We start from the raw sequence: 18,683 nt of genomic DNA on the forward strand, positions 1-18,683 counted from the left end.
TTAAAGAAAATTAATCGTAGCCAGAGAACTCGTCTTAACCTTTTGCACTCGGTTGTCCCCTCTGAGAGGCACCACTAAATATTTCTGTACCATTATTCAAAATATTGTTTATATTATTGAATATATCGCTATCTAATCAATTACTAAACATTTAGGTATTGTATCAGGTATTATACCGCAATTTCATATTCATAAAATTTCAAAAATCATAGGGAATGGAAATAGTACTCTAGATAGGAAGAAATGTTTAATTTTTCAGTTAAAATAGCTCCGAGTGCAAAGGGTTAAAAGTTGATTGTTTCAATTTGAAAGCGTCGATTCGCGTAAGTGGTTCGAACAGCTTGATCTACCGCTGCGTTTAATAGATTCGATTTGAGATCTCCGTTCGAGGCCCTCCCGGATATAACAAGACTAGGGGTTAATGGGGTAGTTAGTATCGTTTTCGATGTCGCAGCGATTTCCTAGCGGATTTGAAATTCAGATCGTGGAGGGAGACGCAAGAACCGTTGCCGGTCGACTTTTAATGGGAGAGTCTTAGCGGCACGTAAGCATCGTTTATTAAACGAGTGTATCCGAAATCGATAGAGGGGCGGGGCGTGGACGTCCTCTTCACCAACGGAAACAACCGGGGACCAGGACGCCGATTAAGCGAACAGGATCCGCGAACGCCTATCAGTTCCGACGTGCTTTCCACTAAAAATAAGCATCACGTCGGCGGACTGCTCGAGGACAGAGAGCAGAGTCTTAAGCCCCTAACCACGCGACCCAGAAACGCAAGGGTGCTTCACGAACCGAGAACCGCGAGCAGAACCGACTCCGAGTCCCCTTTACCATGAATCTCTGAGAATTCTCCGCGGAAAGTGCGTGCAGACACCTAACTTGCTCGATGATTCGTTAGCACAACTTGGTCTGGGTTTAGGCCAGACCCCATAGTAGATAATTTCGGGTCGTATTCAGTATGGGTTCAATTTTTGTAAAAGTGGCCCGCTATGAAAACACGGCATTTGTTTAAAACAATTGCAAAATAAATGGTGAAAAAACATTTTTAGTAGATACTCTGATGGTTTCACTACAAGTTCCCAAAAATCATTTCCATCGGTTTGATAGTTCTAGACATAGACTTATGATTCAATTTAAAAAAAAAGGGTGACACAATTAAAAAACTGCAACATATTGAATGAAGAAAATCCGAAATTTTACACCAAAAAGTGTCTCTTTCAATTTTGTCACGAATTGGTTTTCACTGTCTTCTCACCTAGGGTCCATCACTCAGCAAATCTGATCAAAACCTTGGCCAGCTTGTCGCACCTGTCGACGAGTATGTTCCGATACACAGTCGGGATATTATTCAACCCCCGATAAATCTACTTAAGCTGTCAGCATGTAAATAATTCTTCGTGAAAAAGACAAAGCTTCAAACCACGACGCTGAGAATCGTTTGATGACGGATGATAGTGAATCAATCTCTGTCGCGTGGACCTCGGCCAGCAGGCTACGCAGACAATAGGTAGAGCAGTGCGTTGAATCGATTCTCAACTGGCATCCTCCCTCTTTGCTCGACCACCAACCGATCTGAACATCGTTAACAAACGTCGCATTACCTGTTCCGGGCGTATACCTTGTACCTTCGGTGTTCGCTCTGGGAACCTTTCGAATTCAATTTGTCCGCGGCTGATTCTTCTTTTTCTGCTTCCGGAATCCACGGAACAGTTGTCCTCGAAGTTAAATATTTTTATACAGTTGGAAAATTCATTTATTTCAAAATTGCGAGTAGCTACGTTAAGCCAAATTTACCAATTAGCTGTGATGATAAAACTTTGCACATTTATAGTTTCAGAATCTAATTCAGAATTAATTGCAGAATCTTTCTAAATTCTTCGTCTAAGTCTGCGTTAATCCTCCACACTCTAATAAAATAATGCCCGCATTATCATACCATATATTACATTATCAGAGGAAATTGAAGAGTTTAAAGGATTAAAGTACCCTTAAAAGTAGAGTACATATTCCCAAACCCCAACTCGGAACTGTAATACACTCGACAAATAGCAGCTACATTCAAAAAGTTATAAAAATAAAAATCACTTGGATTTGTAGAGGGTCAGCACTGGCGCTGTTTGAGGGATCAGTGAATATAAAATGTACATTGTATGTTGCAACTGAAGGGAGAGCTAGAATAAACCGATTTTTACGGTAGCAGCAGCATTACTTTGCAGCTTAACTCGAACTAGCGCAAACACGTTTTCACGATTCCAGACTTGTCGTTTCAGACTGCGGGGTCGGGGCAGGGCGGTGGGGGTGTCGTCAGCAAGATAAAGAGAACGGAGGCAGTCCGGACTCGTTTTAATTGGCATCCGTAATGGAATATAACGCGTCGGTCGGATTCTCGGGCGGCGTTCGCCGTGGTTGGTCGCTCGGCATTATTGCACGCGCGACTCGAATCGTTAATTATCACTGGGTCCGATTTGATTGGCCATGCTCCCTCGACTCCCAGAGAATCACCTAACCCAGACTCTGATCTGACCAAATCGAGTTTCTCACGAGAGCCTCTCCCTCTGACCGCGAAAACCGTTTTCGTGCCTAATTTCAGAGAAGCGGCCTGAAAACGCTGAATAGAGGACGACGACGACGATGTCCAAACTCTGAATAGATGACGATGTCCATACTCTGAATAGACGAGAACGCCTCCTAACATCGAACAAGAAGCAGAACCACCAGAAAGAGAGAGAGAGAGAGTGGTAGCAGCCGAAAAACCGCGAAAACGCGAGAGCAGCAATTAGCGAATTCGGGTCCGCAAAAAAAAGGGAAAAAAGAGGAGCAACAGGGAAAAGTGAGAGCCGGTTTCGCGGGTTCTTAATTAATCCGACGGGATTAACGAGCTCGCCGATGGAACCGCGGCGGAACGGCCGCGAATCTCCGCTACGAGAAACGGCCGCGTAGTGTTCGAGTGCGACACGGCTGATTCGCGGAGGGACACGCGAACAACGTGTTCGAGTCGCGAGAACGAGAGCACGATGCTGGCCTGCGTCTATCCCGCGGAGAGCTTCAACAAGTCGAAGACCGTGACGGTGAAACTCCGACACGGCCGGTCCAGGAAGAAGCCGAAGCTGCTCTCGGTGAAGGAGAAGCAGGCCGTCAAGATACCCGAATGCAACCCTAAGCTACCCAACGAGGTAAGACCCTTTGTTGTTCGCAGGCCCGTCACCTTGCAGTCTTCATAGGACGAGGGAAACGACCCGACACGTCCTACCCTGAATTTACGCTCAGTAGGCGACCAGACGTCTGCGCTCATTATGCTGGCGGAAGGCTAACCTCGTTTAGGATTATCCTTGAAATTACTGCGTTAGGTTGCTGAGAGACACTGTCTTTTTTTATTAGGTATTTAAAAATGGGCGAATGTTCAACTTTGCTCGCAAAACTTAGATTTAGCAGAAAGTCCTGCGGTCTAATGATAGCCATTCAAGTATTTACTATTTACTATCAGATTCGAAGGTAAAGCTGTCCGGATTCGGTTTCCAGGTAGCTACACCGAGGTTCGAATCGCACCGATTATTTCAGCGAACGGTCTCGCAAACGCACTGCGTTTCATCGCGAAGCGTAATCGCTCGTCGACTCTGGTTCTGCTATTTTCCGTTTTGAAAACGACTCCTGTTTTTCACGGCTCGCCTGCTCGCGGTTTAATCAATGCTACGCGGTTGTACAAAGCTTCGCATAGTTCAGGATCGGTTCTTTAACACGCCCACTACTGGACCACTAAACTGAAAAATCCGTCGGGAATCAAAGTGATCCGATTGATGAGACCGGAACCACAGAGGGTTGAAATTATTTCATGCTTCTCGAATTCTTTTTCTCTTCTTTTTTCACCGATGATTGAATTTATTTGCATTACAATCGCGTTAACGATTCTAAACAGACTAATATGATGTTGTTGCAATTTGTCTGAAATCATTTTTGCGTGTCATCCATGTTTGATCGAAGCAGCGTTACACCTCAACTCCAAAGATTTTAAACGAATGGCCTTCGAAGATTTTGTATACCGACGGAACGATTCTTTGCGAAGATATTACTTTAATTTAACTGGTGTTTGCACTATGTGACCAGAAGGGTTTGCACAGGATCTGTAACGGGATTCCGGAGCTCCCGTTGATGGACGATCACAGGATCCGCCTGTGACCCGACCCGAAATCGGAAAGATCAATATGCTGTCCATCATCTCCGGCGAACTTGGCTATTAATAGCCATTCGACGTGCCGGATAACTCGAAGGACTTGTTATACTAAATAAAAGTATAGTTCAATCTGTACGAGCCACAGGTTTCGATACTATAATACTTTCCTAACGTTCGGCAAAACCCACAAATGTTTCTGGTCATTTCATTGAAATATAACATTGTTTGAAAAATTTATTCATGCAACAAATAACTCAAGTGTTATTTGTTATTACGAGACTCACCTTGTACATCGATACCTGATGCGTATCAGCGACTCTGATACATTTCGGAGCTGCAGCCACGCACAAAGGCTGTCACAATCGACTACGTTAGGATCCAGACAGTGCGCGCAGCACATCTGTAACATTTCGAATTCTTCTCTCATGAGTGGAACGGTACCCGACATTTTTTAACCGACTTCGAAAAAGGAGGAGGTTACTCAATTCGATCTGTATGTGCCCTTTTTTTTCGCTTTTTTTTCTATGTATGTTCACCGATTACGTCGAGATGGATGGACCAATAGGAACGAAACCTTTTGCATCTTGTAGAGTATGTTCCCGGGATGGTCCCGTGCAAAAAAATTTTACATTTCTTTATTAATTACGATTTTATTTGCGAAAATGTAGGGTGGTGATACCGTCGTGAACTCCGCTGAATGTTAGACATTAGGAACAGTAACGACGCGACGTCGTTACCGTTACCGATTGCCGCTTTCAGATATTTATAAATTACGATTTGGAATGTAACGGCTGACAGAGATAAAAAAGTGTGAAATAAAAACAAAACTTTTTAAAAAAAAATTAAACCGACTTCGAAAAAACGCACTAAAAAGAATGAAATAATTTCTATTTAATTGATGTGAATACACACAAACTTAAATACAATACAATCTTTTCGGAGGCGGCGCAAATATATTATTTAAATATAAACATATTAGTATTTAGAAGAATTTAAGGATTTTCGTAATTTCCAGTGTCGAAAATTTTCAATTTTGCGCCGCCTCCGAAAAGATTGTATTGTATTTAAGTTTGTGTGTATTCACATCAATTAAATGGAAATTATTTCATTCTTTTTAGTGCGTTTTTTCGAAGTCGGTTTAATTTTTTTTTTAAAAAGTTTTCTTTTATGATCGGTTTACTCGAAAAATGAATGGCGGTGTTCGCGCGGGATAAAAACAAAAGCAGGGGACCGCGTCGCTCGATAACGAGCGAGGACTTGTAACGAACAGCCCCTGGAGCGCCTACAATATGGATTATCCGTCTGAATAGGACCGTTCACGACTGTAATCCTATTCCCGGTCCCCGAGCGAATAGATCCTGCGACTATAATCCTATTTTAAATCGTCTTAGCGCGACGAACGCTCTCCACTAGTGTTCGGAACTTCATTCGTTGGTACATCCACTTCGATGATTGAATATCTAGCCGGTGATCGCCTGCTGACGCATTATTTATCATCTATTAACGGTTCTGTTAGCATTAATATTTCCGGAATGAGCCGTGCGCGGCTTCTTCGTTGCGAGCCTCGTTACGAGCAGATATGTCTAGAGACGCGCGGAACTTTGTATGTACCGTTTCTTGGCACGCGAACACCGACGGATATATTAGCCGTGCAAATGAATTCGATGCCTCTCGAACGAGATTCAAATATTATTCATGCATCGCGAGTATTATTTACGGGCAGATATGAATTATTCCGAAAGCCCTTTTTCCGTCGCGCTCGAACACGCTCGCTGAAACGGCCTCGGAGACGAGATCCGCCTCGTTGCACTGATAGTTTGCTATTTTTACCAAAGTTTTAGCGAAGTTTATCAATCTCTCCAATGTCGAATAGATAAAAGAGGAAACAGGGGATCTCCCCACTCTTAATACTAACGTAGTAGGAATATAGAATTCTGGAGAGACATACAGGGTGTTTCGTTTATCTGATAACGGAAATATGTATCTTCTGACGCACTGAAGTTACGAAAAAAATTTGTTTACAAACATTGTCCGATATGAAGGATACAATCTAATACAGTCTAATTTTGTTTGAGGACTAGAATGGTGGGTTCAATTGGTGCGTCAAATTAAGTTTTTTAAATGGAATGTCCTATATTTTTTATACCACAGATCGATAGAGTATCAAATTCTGAGTATAATAGTGTTGACCTTCATGTGTCATAAACCTAATAGTTAACGAGATATTATCGGAACAATTTTCTTTCTTCTTCCTCATTAAAAATAGGACATTTCATTTAAAAAACTTAATTTGACTTTGAAATCCCCCTCCCCACCATTCAAGTCCTCAAGAAAATTAGACTATATGATTGTACCCTTCGTACCGAACAATTTTTGTGAACAAATTTTTTCGTCACTTTAGTGCGTCGCAACATATTTCCGTTATTAGATAAACGAAATACCCTGTACACCTTGATGACAGTGAACAGGAAGACAGCGCGTACGTGAACGCTAATCACACAAATGGATTGAGCTTGAAGAAAGCAAAACCGAAAGAAAAGAATAACAATTTTCTGCTCGTCTGAAGATGAATTTCATGTTTCTGAGTAGTACCGTAACTAGAGGACTCGAACAAGATAATGATAATAATGGTACGATGATTGATACGCTCGCGGTATCTACTGACAACCAGAATGGCTCGAACATATTACGTTGCAACAAGCCTCTATATTCGAGAACACGGCTGTTTTTCGGAATAGTTAGCAGTACTGGTGGGTTTGCGGCCAATTTGTATAATAAATACTCTAATCTCCGAACCGGAAACGCACTGGTCGTCCTGTAATTATGGTAGTACGCCGCAGCAAAGTTTCCCTCGCCCCGAGCGGACAGATATTGCGGACGCAGGACGAGAGAGTGTCCGAGACTTGTTTCGAATTTTCTACATAAAATTTGCCAACGTGTTCGGACATGGTTCGCGGATTACATTCGGCGTAGATTTCGCCAGGCTGATGGGTACGCGATGTTTAGCCAGCGAGCCTCTCGAGCCTGCACGAAGTAGAACAACTTCGAACTAGAGCTGCAAGCGGGCTCACAAAATGCGAGCCGAGTTCGAGTCGAGTCGAGTCGAGACTCGCTTGTGCGAGTCGAGTCGAGTTCTCGCACGAAGCGAACGGTTCGCACGGGACGGATAGTTCGCATCGATGCGAAGTACTCGCATCGATACGAACTACTCGCACCGATGCGAACTATCCGACCCGTGCGAACCGTTCGCTTCGTGCGAGAACTCGCCTAGGTTCGCTCAATCCAATCGAACTTTTCTGGGCTCGCACCGAGCATGCCCAGAAAAGTTCGATTGGATTGAGCGAACCTAGGCGAGTTCTCGCACGAAGCGAACGGTTCGCACGGGTCGGATAGTTCGCATCGGTGCGAGTAGTTCGTATCGATGCGAGTACTTCGCATCGATGCGAACTATCCGTCCCGTGCGAACCGTTCGCTTCGTGCGAGAACTCGACTCGACTCGGCTCGACTCAGTCGAACTTAGTTCGGCTCGCATTCTGCAGATGTTCGCACAGCCCTACTTCGAACACACATATCGATCCGATTCGACGCTCATCGTTAAACTCGACGTGCACAGTAGATAGTGTCACTTTTAATTACCGTGTCAGTTTTTTAACCAGCCATAACTTCGCTCGCATTCGCGAATTTATGCGCTACTTCCTGCACTGTCGACTGTCTTCCTGACACATATTTTGTTTTGTTATTGCAACGCGGATTTTGTGCACTCGGGGAAAAACTGAACAGGTGGAAAACGTTGTTGTGGAGGACCGCGGTGTTGCAGAAAATTCGCATGTGGGATTAAACAAGAAAAATGAAGTAAAAAATTGCACACGAAGAAATATGCACAGAATGAAATGTTGTTGAGAATGTACAGACGGCGAATTTACATGCAAAATACGTAACAAGATGTCACACTCTTTGACGACTTCTCGCAGTTAGTAGAAGAGAAATTAGATGTGGTTTTCTTTCATTTCTGTTTGTAACGAGCTTGGAAAATGATGACTGTCGAGCTTTGTACTTTCGACTTCACGGTATACTATAATTTTGCTAATGCGATAATGATTTTTGCCAAGTAATCTAGACGAGAGATGCATTAAGCATTAAGCATAGTTCCATTAAGCAGTTGCCAACAAAATTGCATTGCGGCTTGCAATCCATTTGCTCGAACATTCATACATAATACATTGAAAATGTGGTAGCTAGATGAACTTACCTCAGCAGGGTCTTGTAATAATCCTTAAAACATTGAAACGTCGATATTCCAATAATAAAGACGATTACTGCTGCCTCGAGAATGAACCTGGAAACGTAGCCGGTTTTAGAGCAGCATGCTAGAATAAATATTTTTAATGCTCGCGATAAAATTAAAACTACAAACACATCGTCGTTTCTAGAACACAGCTTTCAAATAAATATTTTTTTAATCCTGACATGAACACTAAACCTGCAAACATCGTCATTTTTGGAGCAGAGCTTTCAAATAAATCTTTTCGATGCTCGAGTGAGAATGGTACTAAATAATCTCAGTTTTCAGAGCATAGTTTTAAAGAGAATGTTTTTAATCATCTGAATGAACGAATCTAGCAGCAGGAAATGAATTGTTCTATTTGTTATTATACATCTTCGTGCTAATGTAAGTAAACTGAATAAGAAAATTGCATCAACAAACAGAAATCGTCAAAATTGACGCTCCTGACAGCCCAAGTTGACGATTTCGAAGCGACGACAAGGATTCGCGGGGAATGCTCTGCAGGAACGTCGCGTCGGCGAAATTCAGCTGGGACTCGCGAGTTATGGCAACGGTGCGGCGTGCCGGCCGTAAAGGCGATCGGATAGAATGATCTGCGAATCGAAATTCGAGGAGTTTTCCCGATGCGCAGACTATGTCGGTTTCTGCGAAGGTTTTCCACTGCAGGTTAAATATCGGCTTGCTTCGCGACGCGTCGAGAGCAGACCGCAAGTTTACGTGGTCCGTGAAGGGTCTGCGACTAATTTTCGAAGCGACTGGTTCCGAATGTGTTTCCCTTGTCCTATACGCCGCAATCTCGCCGCCTCCAATCTGCCGAGAAGCCTGAAACAACGAGAGAAACTCAACTCAGAAGGATTCCCGTGGCGTATAAAAATACGATATTTCCTCAACGGAGGAATTATTCGCCGTAAAGCGTAACGAGCTCGAAGAGATTTAGAGCGAGCGCTAAAAAAAGCCCGGAGATAACGTCGGGGGCGGGTTCTGCTTCGCGGAATCATCCGCCGCGATGTCGAACGTAAACACAAAAGCGCTTTTGTCCCGCGTAAGCGCGCGATTTTTCCCTCGCGAGCCCTCCCTCGCCGCGGGGACGGAATGGAATCTGTTCCTGAAAGGATTTAATATAAATCCACGGACGCAACAACAACGGTTCACACCGAGCGTATATACTTTCTTCTTAACGCATTCAGAATCAAACGCGGATTCCGTCCGTGGGATTCGGCCATTGAAATTCATTCTTGAAAGAAGTAATGGATACCGGGGCAGGTTTGTGATTTTTAAATGCAATGATCTGGACACTGTGTATACGAAGTGAGTTCATTTTTTCATCATCTTTTGTTGGTGTGTGTTGGTAAACATGTGTGAAAAGTGTCTGTACATTGGTTGTCGACGATAGTTCTTTTAACTGATAGTTGCTCAAGGTGATTCAAGGTCTCAGGCTGAGGTAACGTGTATGAGATTTAAAATATGAGAGCAGAATAAAGTATAAACTAGTGTAAAGAGAGGAAAGTTCGAAATGTATTGCCGCAGACTATTTTTTTTTACATAATCGATTCAAGCCAAGAAATAACGAAAAAGTGAAAATGTATCGACTTGCCCCGTTCTCCCTTTATCATTTTAGATGGCCGCCGAGCCACCAAGAATGTATTCAAGTCCTTCGGCCGCGAGCGGAAGTTCCGAGATCCCACGGCTTATAAATCCTTGCCTCGCGACGGCGGAAGGTTGCGTTAATAAAGATAACGAAGTACGGAATGTCACTCCCCTGATCTCTCTCCTTTTACGGCGGCCGTAAAACCAGAATCGCCTCGATGATCCCGTGAATATTGATTCCGAGGCCGCCACCAAGTTCATGAACGGCGCTCCATCGCGAACAACCCCATAAATAGAACCGATCCCAAGGCGATCCGTGCGGACATTCCCGGATCGTCCGCTGATAGATCTTCAGCGGATACCGAATATTACATTAATGCTGGTAATGCATCGAACGGTATAATATTAGCTTCTGACTTTGTTAACTTTTTACCGCGTGTTAAAGACAGTGTCGTGGCGGACGTCTTCCATCGATCGGTTGGAAAAGCACAAAACGTGAGGAGGTTTCGCAAAATAATTCACGCAGACGAACAAAAGAACTATAAACAATTGCACACTTCCCCTACGGGATTAGCGCTATGGGTTCTTTGGTGGCTGTTGAAAACCGAGTCAATTAATATCGCCACGTCGACGGAAAGCGTTGAGCCGCATACAAACGTCTCGGTCGGAACCCGTTCTCAGGAAATCCGACTGCGAGTCGTGCCCCCAAATGCGATAAAACCGAGCGTTCCTTGAGAATTGTAAATTCCGGGGCTCGCGTTGCACGGCACTCGAAACTGCTGCCTTGGGGAAGCCCCAGGATTAATTTCCGGCGACCAGTGGAACGATAAGCTCGGCCCTGCGAGCGTGTTTCGACCGGAACGACCGGAATGAAGCGCGAGCATGGGCACAGATTGCTCTGTGAGACATGGCTCTGGCTCCATTGAACTCGGGGGCCATGAATCCACGCCCTCCAGGATTAGCCACGCCCACCGAAACGGGCCACGCTCCTGAAAATTGATCACATTGATCGTAAACACAGTACACATATGTATGCATAGGCAGACAAATTATATGTCGCATGTTGCCTCTGCAAAAAATGAAGAGCAACGAAACCACGCCCCTCGAAACAGGCCACGCCTACTGTAAACACAGAACGAGGCGCAATGCTCTATGAATTAAATGCGGAGCTTTCTACATGCGGGAAGCTAGAAAATGGTGTCCCGCCGCATTTTGTAATTTAGTTTCGTACCGTTGCCCTTGGTGGAAATCTAGAGCGCTCCCTAGCCTCAGCCTGGAACAGAGGAACTATTCCGGATTCCCTTTCTATTCAGGATCAAGCGAGCGTCCGCGGCCGATCTATCCGACAGGACTTTTATTTGCCGGGGGACGCGAGCGCGGCTCGTTAAGAAGTACGCGTAGGAGAGATTGAAATTTTAATGGAGTCCGGTGTGCGCCGAATCCAATTCCTCCGATCGGTGGTCGTTTGTCCGGGGAACGTTTAATTACGAAATTGTATCCTGCTCGCGGGGAAACCGAGCGGTTGAAACGGTCACAGTAAAACTTTAATCGATCCCAATGAAACTTTGATACCGCCGCGATCCTTTCGTTTGTGAGAACTCTATCTCTCTATCTCTCTCCCTCTCCAGTTCTTTCATCGAAGCAAAACAACCCGCGAATGGAGGAGAAGAGAGGTTAGCATTACGCGGCAAGTATCTCCAAGATTGATTATCCCTAGAGTATCCTCGGCTCGGTGGACCGAGCGGATGCGCAGCCAGGTATACCAATTACAGAAAAACCCGGCCGGCCGTGCAACCCTGAAATCGTTTATGATCGCTATCGTAGTCTGGGTTAGGTCGCTGATTAGATTATGACTAGATTAAGATTAGATCGCTTACGAATTCCAAGAATTGCGACGCATAACTTTTATTCGAATTTTTTCTTCTTCTGCGTATAGAACATGATTCTTGTGATTAGCTAAACCGGCCCCATCCTTCGCGAGGAACGTCGAGGTGCTAAAGAGCGGAATGCTACTCGAGTCCAGCTCACAAGAGTCCTCCCTCCATTCTTGAGAGTCTTTAGAATTTCTCACCGTCGAATACAAATCTACTATTTTTCCGTAGCGACTCTCTATAATCTCCGGAGATTAATCGTCCCTATTCCCGAATCGCCGCGACCATATCTAACCGGCTTATTTAAATATAAAAGTTCCCCCGTTGGTGAACCAGCTCGCTTGGCTTTTTCTGAATCTGCCGTCGAGGTTTTAATTAATTTCATCGAATATACAAGAAACGAAGGACGCAGGGGGACCTTCGGTGTTCGCTCGCGAACAAAGAGAAAATTTTCCCAGATGGGCATAGACGGGAAGAGAGAGAGAGAAAGAGAGATAGGAGAGAATCGGCGAGAAGGAGATTCGCGAGCATTCGTCGCGGAGCGGGTTTTGGTTGACGTACGAAGGTTACCGGGAGTCCTTGTCGCTGTGGAATTCGAAGGGCCAGGTCGGCCTTGGGACTCTACTTGGTATCGGCGGCCGGTCCTCTCCAGATGGTGCACGAGGTCAAACAAAAAGAACTCCGAGCGCCCAGAGAGAGAGAGAGAGAGAAACAGAGAAAGAGGGAAAAAGAAAGAGAGAGTCTGTACTTACCACCGTCCGCCTCGCTGTTTCTTTTCTGCGGCATTACGCCTCCGCCGCTCTCTGCCCATTCCGTTTTTCCATTTATTCCTGCCGGCGAGTCGCGAAATCGCGTAATCCTCATCTCTCTCTCTACTCTCTCAACACTATATTCTCTCTGGCCCCCCCTCTCTCTCTCTCTTTCTTCTATTTCTCTGCGCTTCGCCTAACAGTTCTGCTCTGTTCCCCTCCGGCGGTCGTTGCGAAATGGCAGGCTGACATTTCGAACGCGCTCGCGACATCGAACAAACCGCGCGCCGCTTCATTGTGTAACCCCGATTATCCGTCGGTCTTCATTGCCGAGGAGGAATCCGCGCGTGGGACTTGTTCGCGGTTCCCCGCGACATTTCGTACGTCCGAACAAACGTCACAAGCTTTCGGAACCGAGATTCTATTGGCTCTCTCTCTTCTCTGTTTCTCCGTGCGACAAGAAAGCGCGCGTGTCCCGTTTACAACGAGCTTTTACCACTGAAAACACGACTCTCCCGAAACAAGCCAAGAAACTTTTACCGAAAGCTCTTTCCCGAGAAGGAAAGCTCCTTCCCGGGGAGAAACGTTTACAAACTTGGCGAACGGTCGACCGCGAAACCTTCTTCGCTTCTCGACCCGCGTCCTTGTTTCGGGAGGTTCTCGGTCCTATTAGGAACTGCGAACAATCCGATACCGAAAAGCATTGGGAAAGGGAAAAAGTACTAAAGTCGTCTCGTTAACCCTCGGAGAACGCCTTGGGCGAGCACTCGACTGTTTTCTGTCTGTAGACGCTGTGAAACTGTCTTCATTTGATTAAGAGATCCTCTGTGTGACTATTCTTTTATTGAATCTCACTGCACACGTTATTTTGCGTCGTAATACATGCATTTGCTGTGAGGAATATAGAAGACAGATTCGAGAGGTGCGTTATTTTCTAGCCCTGTTAAAGACTAGGGCCGAAATGCCACGCCTCCTTGAGCAGGCCCCGCCTCCTCTGCATAGGAAAAGCGAAATAAGATGATCTTCATGTACTTCGTATCGCTTTCTCTATTACTCTACGTATTAATAGGCTCAGAAGCTACGAGGCCACGCCTCCAGGAGCAATTCGGTGCTCCCAGAGGAAATTGAGAAGCTATCTTAAGAGGGCCATCGTTTTAGATCTTGTCTGTAACTCTTTAGTCTCGAAATACAGAACGTTGTACATCGTAACAACCATTGTCGGCGAGAGTACAACGGTTGAATAGAAGCTCTCGCCTTTCTCTAACGATAGGGCTCTCGTCTAGAGCAGCAGTTACAGTGGTAGACATTTGCCCCTCGTTTACCTGATGAACTCTTGATTCTGTTTCAGTTACCAGTGGGCGGGGGTGGTGCTGTGCTGGTGCTCAGCGAGCTTGAAAGCATGGCGGCCAGGCAACAGCGGGAAATTGCCCAGCAGAGACGGCTCCTGGAGCAGAGAGAGGCCCGTCTAGCCGTGCTTCGAGGCGCACAGGTGAGAGATGAGACCCCCTTTTCCTTTCCGAGTGCCGAGCAGCCGAACGCGGAAATCGTTCTGGAAATTGCTCGACAAAGCCCGCGGTAATGTCTCTCGCTCTTGTTCCCGATGCGTTCCGTTTCCGTCTGCCGGCGAAGTCGACTTCCGTTGCGATTCCGTCGCGGTTTTTCCGTCCGAATTCCTCCCTCGCGCTATCCCCCGGCCGGGCCGATTTATTCGCCGAGTTTCTCTCGCGAATCGCGCGTCCCGGACGTCCTGTAGCACCGTGTTAAATGGATACACACGGTAACGAACAACCAAAGGGCTGTAAAGGGACGCCGCGTCGGGAAACTTGCGTCGGATACCTTGTAGTAACTCTATGGTCAGATGCGACTTCTCCAGAGGACAATGGTTCGAACAGCTAGGATCGTCCGTGCGACAATGCAGCGTGAAAACGACCCAACGGTACTGATACGCTGACGGATACTATTGTTGTTCATTCCCCGAAGTGCTCGGGAAACTTCCGACGCTGCGATGCAGCCTTTTATCTTCGAAATTAGCCGGCGTTATCTCCGGTTTTTCAGTTCAATCTGGAAATAGACTATTTATATTTACGTCAACTGCGCACACGCGTTAATTTAACTTGGATCGAATGAAATTTCTAGTCGACAATTTTTGAAGAAATTGATATATTTGTACTCCCAAAGGTAATTAAAGTGGCGCGTTAGTATTCCTCAAATCAGCCGATAGTCTCCACGGCTTCGAGAACCCCTAAAAACTGTCCTGATTAGACCAACGTGTAATTAACAGAGATATTAATTGATCGAGGTTTTTACGACTGCGGCCGCGACCGTGCGTCGTAAAGCTCGCGAACAGCCTGAAGTTTGAGGAACCTAATTCGACTGGCGCGGCGAACAGAAGTTAACAACGCGTCAAACGATTGCTTCGCATCGAGGTTTTATGGCCGATAAAAATTACGGTGCTCTAACAATCGAAGATAGCGAATTGGACCGTAAAGACATCGACGGGCCGGACGTAAAATTTGCGAACGATCCTCGGATTTCCATCGAGCATATTGTTCGGCTAGCCCTTCGGAGGACTTCCGGCCGAGGGGAATCAGAAAGACCGCGCGCGGTGGCATGAATAATTCAATATAATGATAGACTCGCGGACAGTTTATGCTTATTATTGGCGGGATCACCGTCGGATCGTTCCGCGGACAATCTCGGTTCGCGATCGTAATGGCCACCCATCGGCTCCGGGCTCTCCGCGGGCCAATTTTCGAGCGAAGAGAGCGCCGAGACAGGGAGAGAGAGAGAGAGAGAGAGAGAGAGAGAGAGAGAGAGAGAGAGAGAGAGAGAGAGAGAGAGAGAGGGAGACCAAGAAACAGCAAAGAATCTTTCGTGACCGGCTCCGCGAGCTGGCAAAAGCTCCGAGCGGAATTTATCGCGGAGCGTAATAAAGCGTAATCGTTGCCCCGAGTTTCGTGGCCGGTGAATATCTCGCGTTTAGCTCCCCTAATCTTGAATTACGAGCTTAAGCTCGCATCCGAGTCTCCCGCGAACGTGCTGACTGCGAAATCTCCTCAATCGCGCCCAGCCAGTGCTTCTCGATTTTTTCGCGTCGGACAACTTCATTTCTCCGCTCGCGTACGAAAGATTAGCATCCCGTTCCGCGCGAAAACTGAAGCTGCTTGCTGCGGGAATGGAAAAAAGCAGGACGAACGATCAGCCTGGCTGATTACCGTTAGGTTGACCTTGCGAATGGTGGCCTTGACATTAAACGGAGAACCAGTCGAGCCATCTTCCACGCAGGAAACGCGATAGATCGATAGAGCACTGCGATTACGTCGCGAAACGACGCAACGCGACGCGGCGTTACGCGGAATGGTTACCCGGTTCGAACGTTGCCGAGTTCGTTACCAGCGAGACCTAGTTTCATACGGAATGCTCTTTCAAGATCCTGCGCCCATTTAAACCGGTTTCACCGCGCGAAAATCTTGAAAGTTTAGTCCTGAAGGATCGAGTGCTATAGATCCAGTCACTTTACTCGTTTAAGTATCATTGAACGCGGCTGGATGAAGATTCCTCGGAGATTTGATCGGGCTATGACACGATTCAAAGCGATCAACATAAACACGTGGTTAGGCTTCCACATTTTCCATTTCTATATACATACATATGTTGTTGTTGACAAATAGCAAAATTAGTGATTATCAATCGATTTACCTTTCAGAATAACTCAATAGAATGATTAATTATGTTCAAATATTAAAAACTATACTAATTTAGATGATGACACGAAATGAAACCTGTGCGAAAGTTCTCTGTATACCTACTTGAAAAGCTTCTGCAATGCAAGAATTTACACAATTTCGTTAAAACACTTTTGAACGTGCTATAAAATCTCTTGACTTTCGATGAAGTATACTACTTCACGTTTGTACAAACAAGAAAAGACAATATTGAAGCCTTATTCTTCAGACCTTTAGCTACGTCGGACAACAAAAAATGTAGAAATTTTCGGCGAAATACCCCACTATGCGCTGATCGCGTTAGTCACGATCATTTAACGCGTCGCGCACGCGAGAACACTGCCGATGCGATTTCAACGAAGTCCTGAAGGAACTTGTTACACCCGATTCCGGGCGTCGATCGAAGGGCGACTAATTAATCGACTGGCTTTCCCGCGCTGTCCGGACTGTTTTAAGGCTCGTTAGCGAACGTCTGCTCCGATGGAAACGCGCGGAGAGCGGCAATCAGCCGATGAAAGCTCTCCCGGACTCCTTCCAACCGCTTTTTGCTTCTCCAAGTTTCCGTGTCATGAGCCGTCGAATCGTTTATGGCCCATTTCGGATCGATCGCTCTTCGACATTGATGGCACGGAGCATAGTGGTGTAGTTAAATGTCGTGCGATGCTGTGCATGCAGAATTAGGTGCCATTTATGTCACCGTGTTCCTGTTTTTTCAAGCGGTTTAGAAAATGCGGATATTTTTTGCTGATTTATTCGGCGACGATAAATCAAGCGGTCATTTCAATTCATTGCAAATTAGGGGTATTTTAAGTCATCATCTCGCTGGTCTCTAGCTCGTTCACAAACTACAGATCTCTGAATGTTACAATATCCACAAAAGCCGTTGCCTTTCGCGTCGCCATCAAAGAGTGATCTATTTCGCGTCGAACGATCCCACCGCAATTCGAGGACCGTATTGCTCGATCAAATGGCTACTTGATTGATTCTTCCGACTGTTCGCACCTCGCGGAAACAGTTAAACTCGCCTGGATGTGGCGGGAAAGCAGAGTTTGCGCCTAGCCGGAAGCTTTTTCATTTCCCGGGGGCGAGACCGCGAACGATTCGAAGTAATAGGGGATCCCACGACAGGACTCGGCCGGGATTTTCCGAGGACCTGAAAGCCCTAATCCGCCGCGGCTCAATCCTTGGCCGTGCGAGCTCAATACCGAAGATGGGGGAGTTTCCATTCGGATCTCTCGGCTGATCTTCCATCCGCTTCGTTCCGGCTACGAACGCCGGGGCCGGCTTTCGCCTAAGCTTGCGGACTTTTTAACTGCCGACAATGTACACCGTGAAAACGAAAGGAGATCTTATTTCCCGTAGTGAAAAGGCCCTCTCTCTCTCTCTCTCTTTCGTTCGTTCTCTCTTTCTCTATTGCTCTCTCGCTCTGTAATTACGACGGTTCCGTATTACCGTATTACTCCGCTACTCCCGTGAGAGGCTGGATAGCTGTCCCTCGGAACTGCAAAAGGGGAAACTAATCGACCGAGAAGATGTCTTTCCGGACGCGAAAGAGTGTATTCACGGCCATTAGCGAAGGAACCACTCGATTGTTTTCCGTTTCTCTTTTCCCGGTGTCGCGCCACTTTCATCTCGCCTCTGCCTACGCCCGTTTCGTATCATTGCCTCGCGATATTCATATTCATGGAGTCGGAACATCTTCGCGCAGTTTTGTAGACAGTTTCCGCGAAGCGTACGAAATCGAATTGAACACAGTTTCATTCATTGATTTGTAAGAACGATTCCGTTAGAATTTTATTTTCGACTTGTTCGAGCATAACAATTAATCTTTCTAGCAGGATATATCGAATTAAATTGTTGATATTTTACGAAACGTTTAATGTGATCGGCTAGGGTTAAACGAATGGCTTTCGTCTCTGTGGGACTTCCCCATCGGAAAGTTGTCTCGCACGATAGCTTTTCAAAGGCTCTTAATATATGCTAATACACAAAACTGGCTGACGAATAGCAAATTAACTTTCTCATCGTGGGCGTCCCTTTACGGACATTGTAAAGCTTGTAGTAATTTTTTAAGAAAACAGTTCCTGGGGGACTATCGGACAACTCTCGAATGATTCTAAGTAGTCGTAACACTTTTTCACGCCACGAATAAATTCTACAAATTTATCGGTTGTGTGTAGACCGTGAATCGTGACTTGTACCAGTATCTTGAACATGTTTATTTTCCATAAAGATTCGCAGTCTAGTGATAATAAACTTGAATTGACTTGAAACCTTTTCAGAAAGAATTTTTCCGCA

At 45.7% G+C, this 18,683-nt stretch overlaps 1 protein-coding gene across 6 annotated transcripts in view; it reads left to right on the top strand.

Annotated features, from left to right (window-relative positions):
* The window catches only part of LOC143209405 (uncharacterized), a 141,946-nt gene that overhangs the window by 91,762 nt on the left and 31,501 nt on the right, over positions 1–18,683 (top strand). For 5 of the 6 annotated variants that reach the window (XM_076425004.1, XM_076424999.1, XM_076425002.1 and 2 more), the window contains one exon: positions 14,009–14,149. In XM_076425004.1, the coding sequence (XP_076281119.1) occupies positions 14,009–14,149 (141 nt within the window). Of the gene's footprint in view, positions 1–2,590; positions 3,174–14,008; positions 14,150–18,683 lie in introns of all 6 variants that reach the window. The other variant, XM_076425003.1, reaches the window with a different exon arrangement.

The sequence above is a fragment of the Lasioglossum baleicum genome, chromosome 6, assembly GCF_051020765.1.
Source record: "Lasioglossum baleicum chromosome 6, iyLasBale1, whole genome shotgun sequence".
NCBI lineage: Eukaryota > Metazoa > Arthropoda > Insecta > Hymenoptera > Halictidae > Lasioglossum > Lasioglossum baleicum.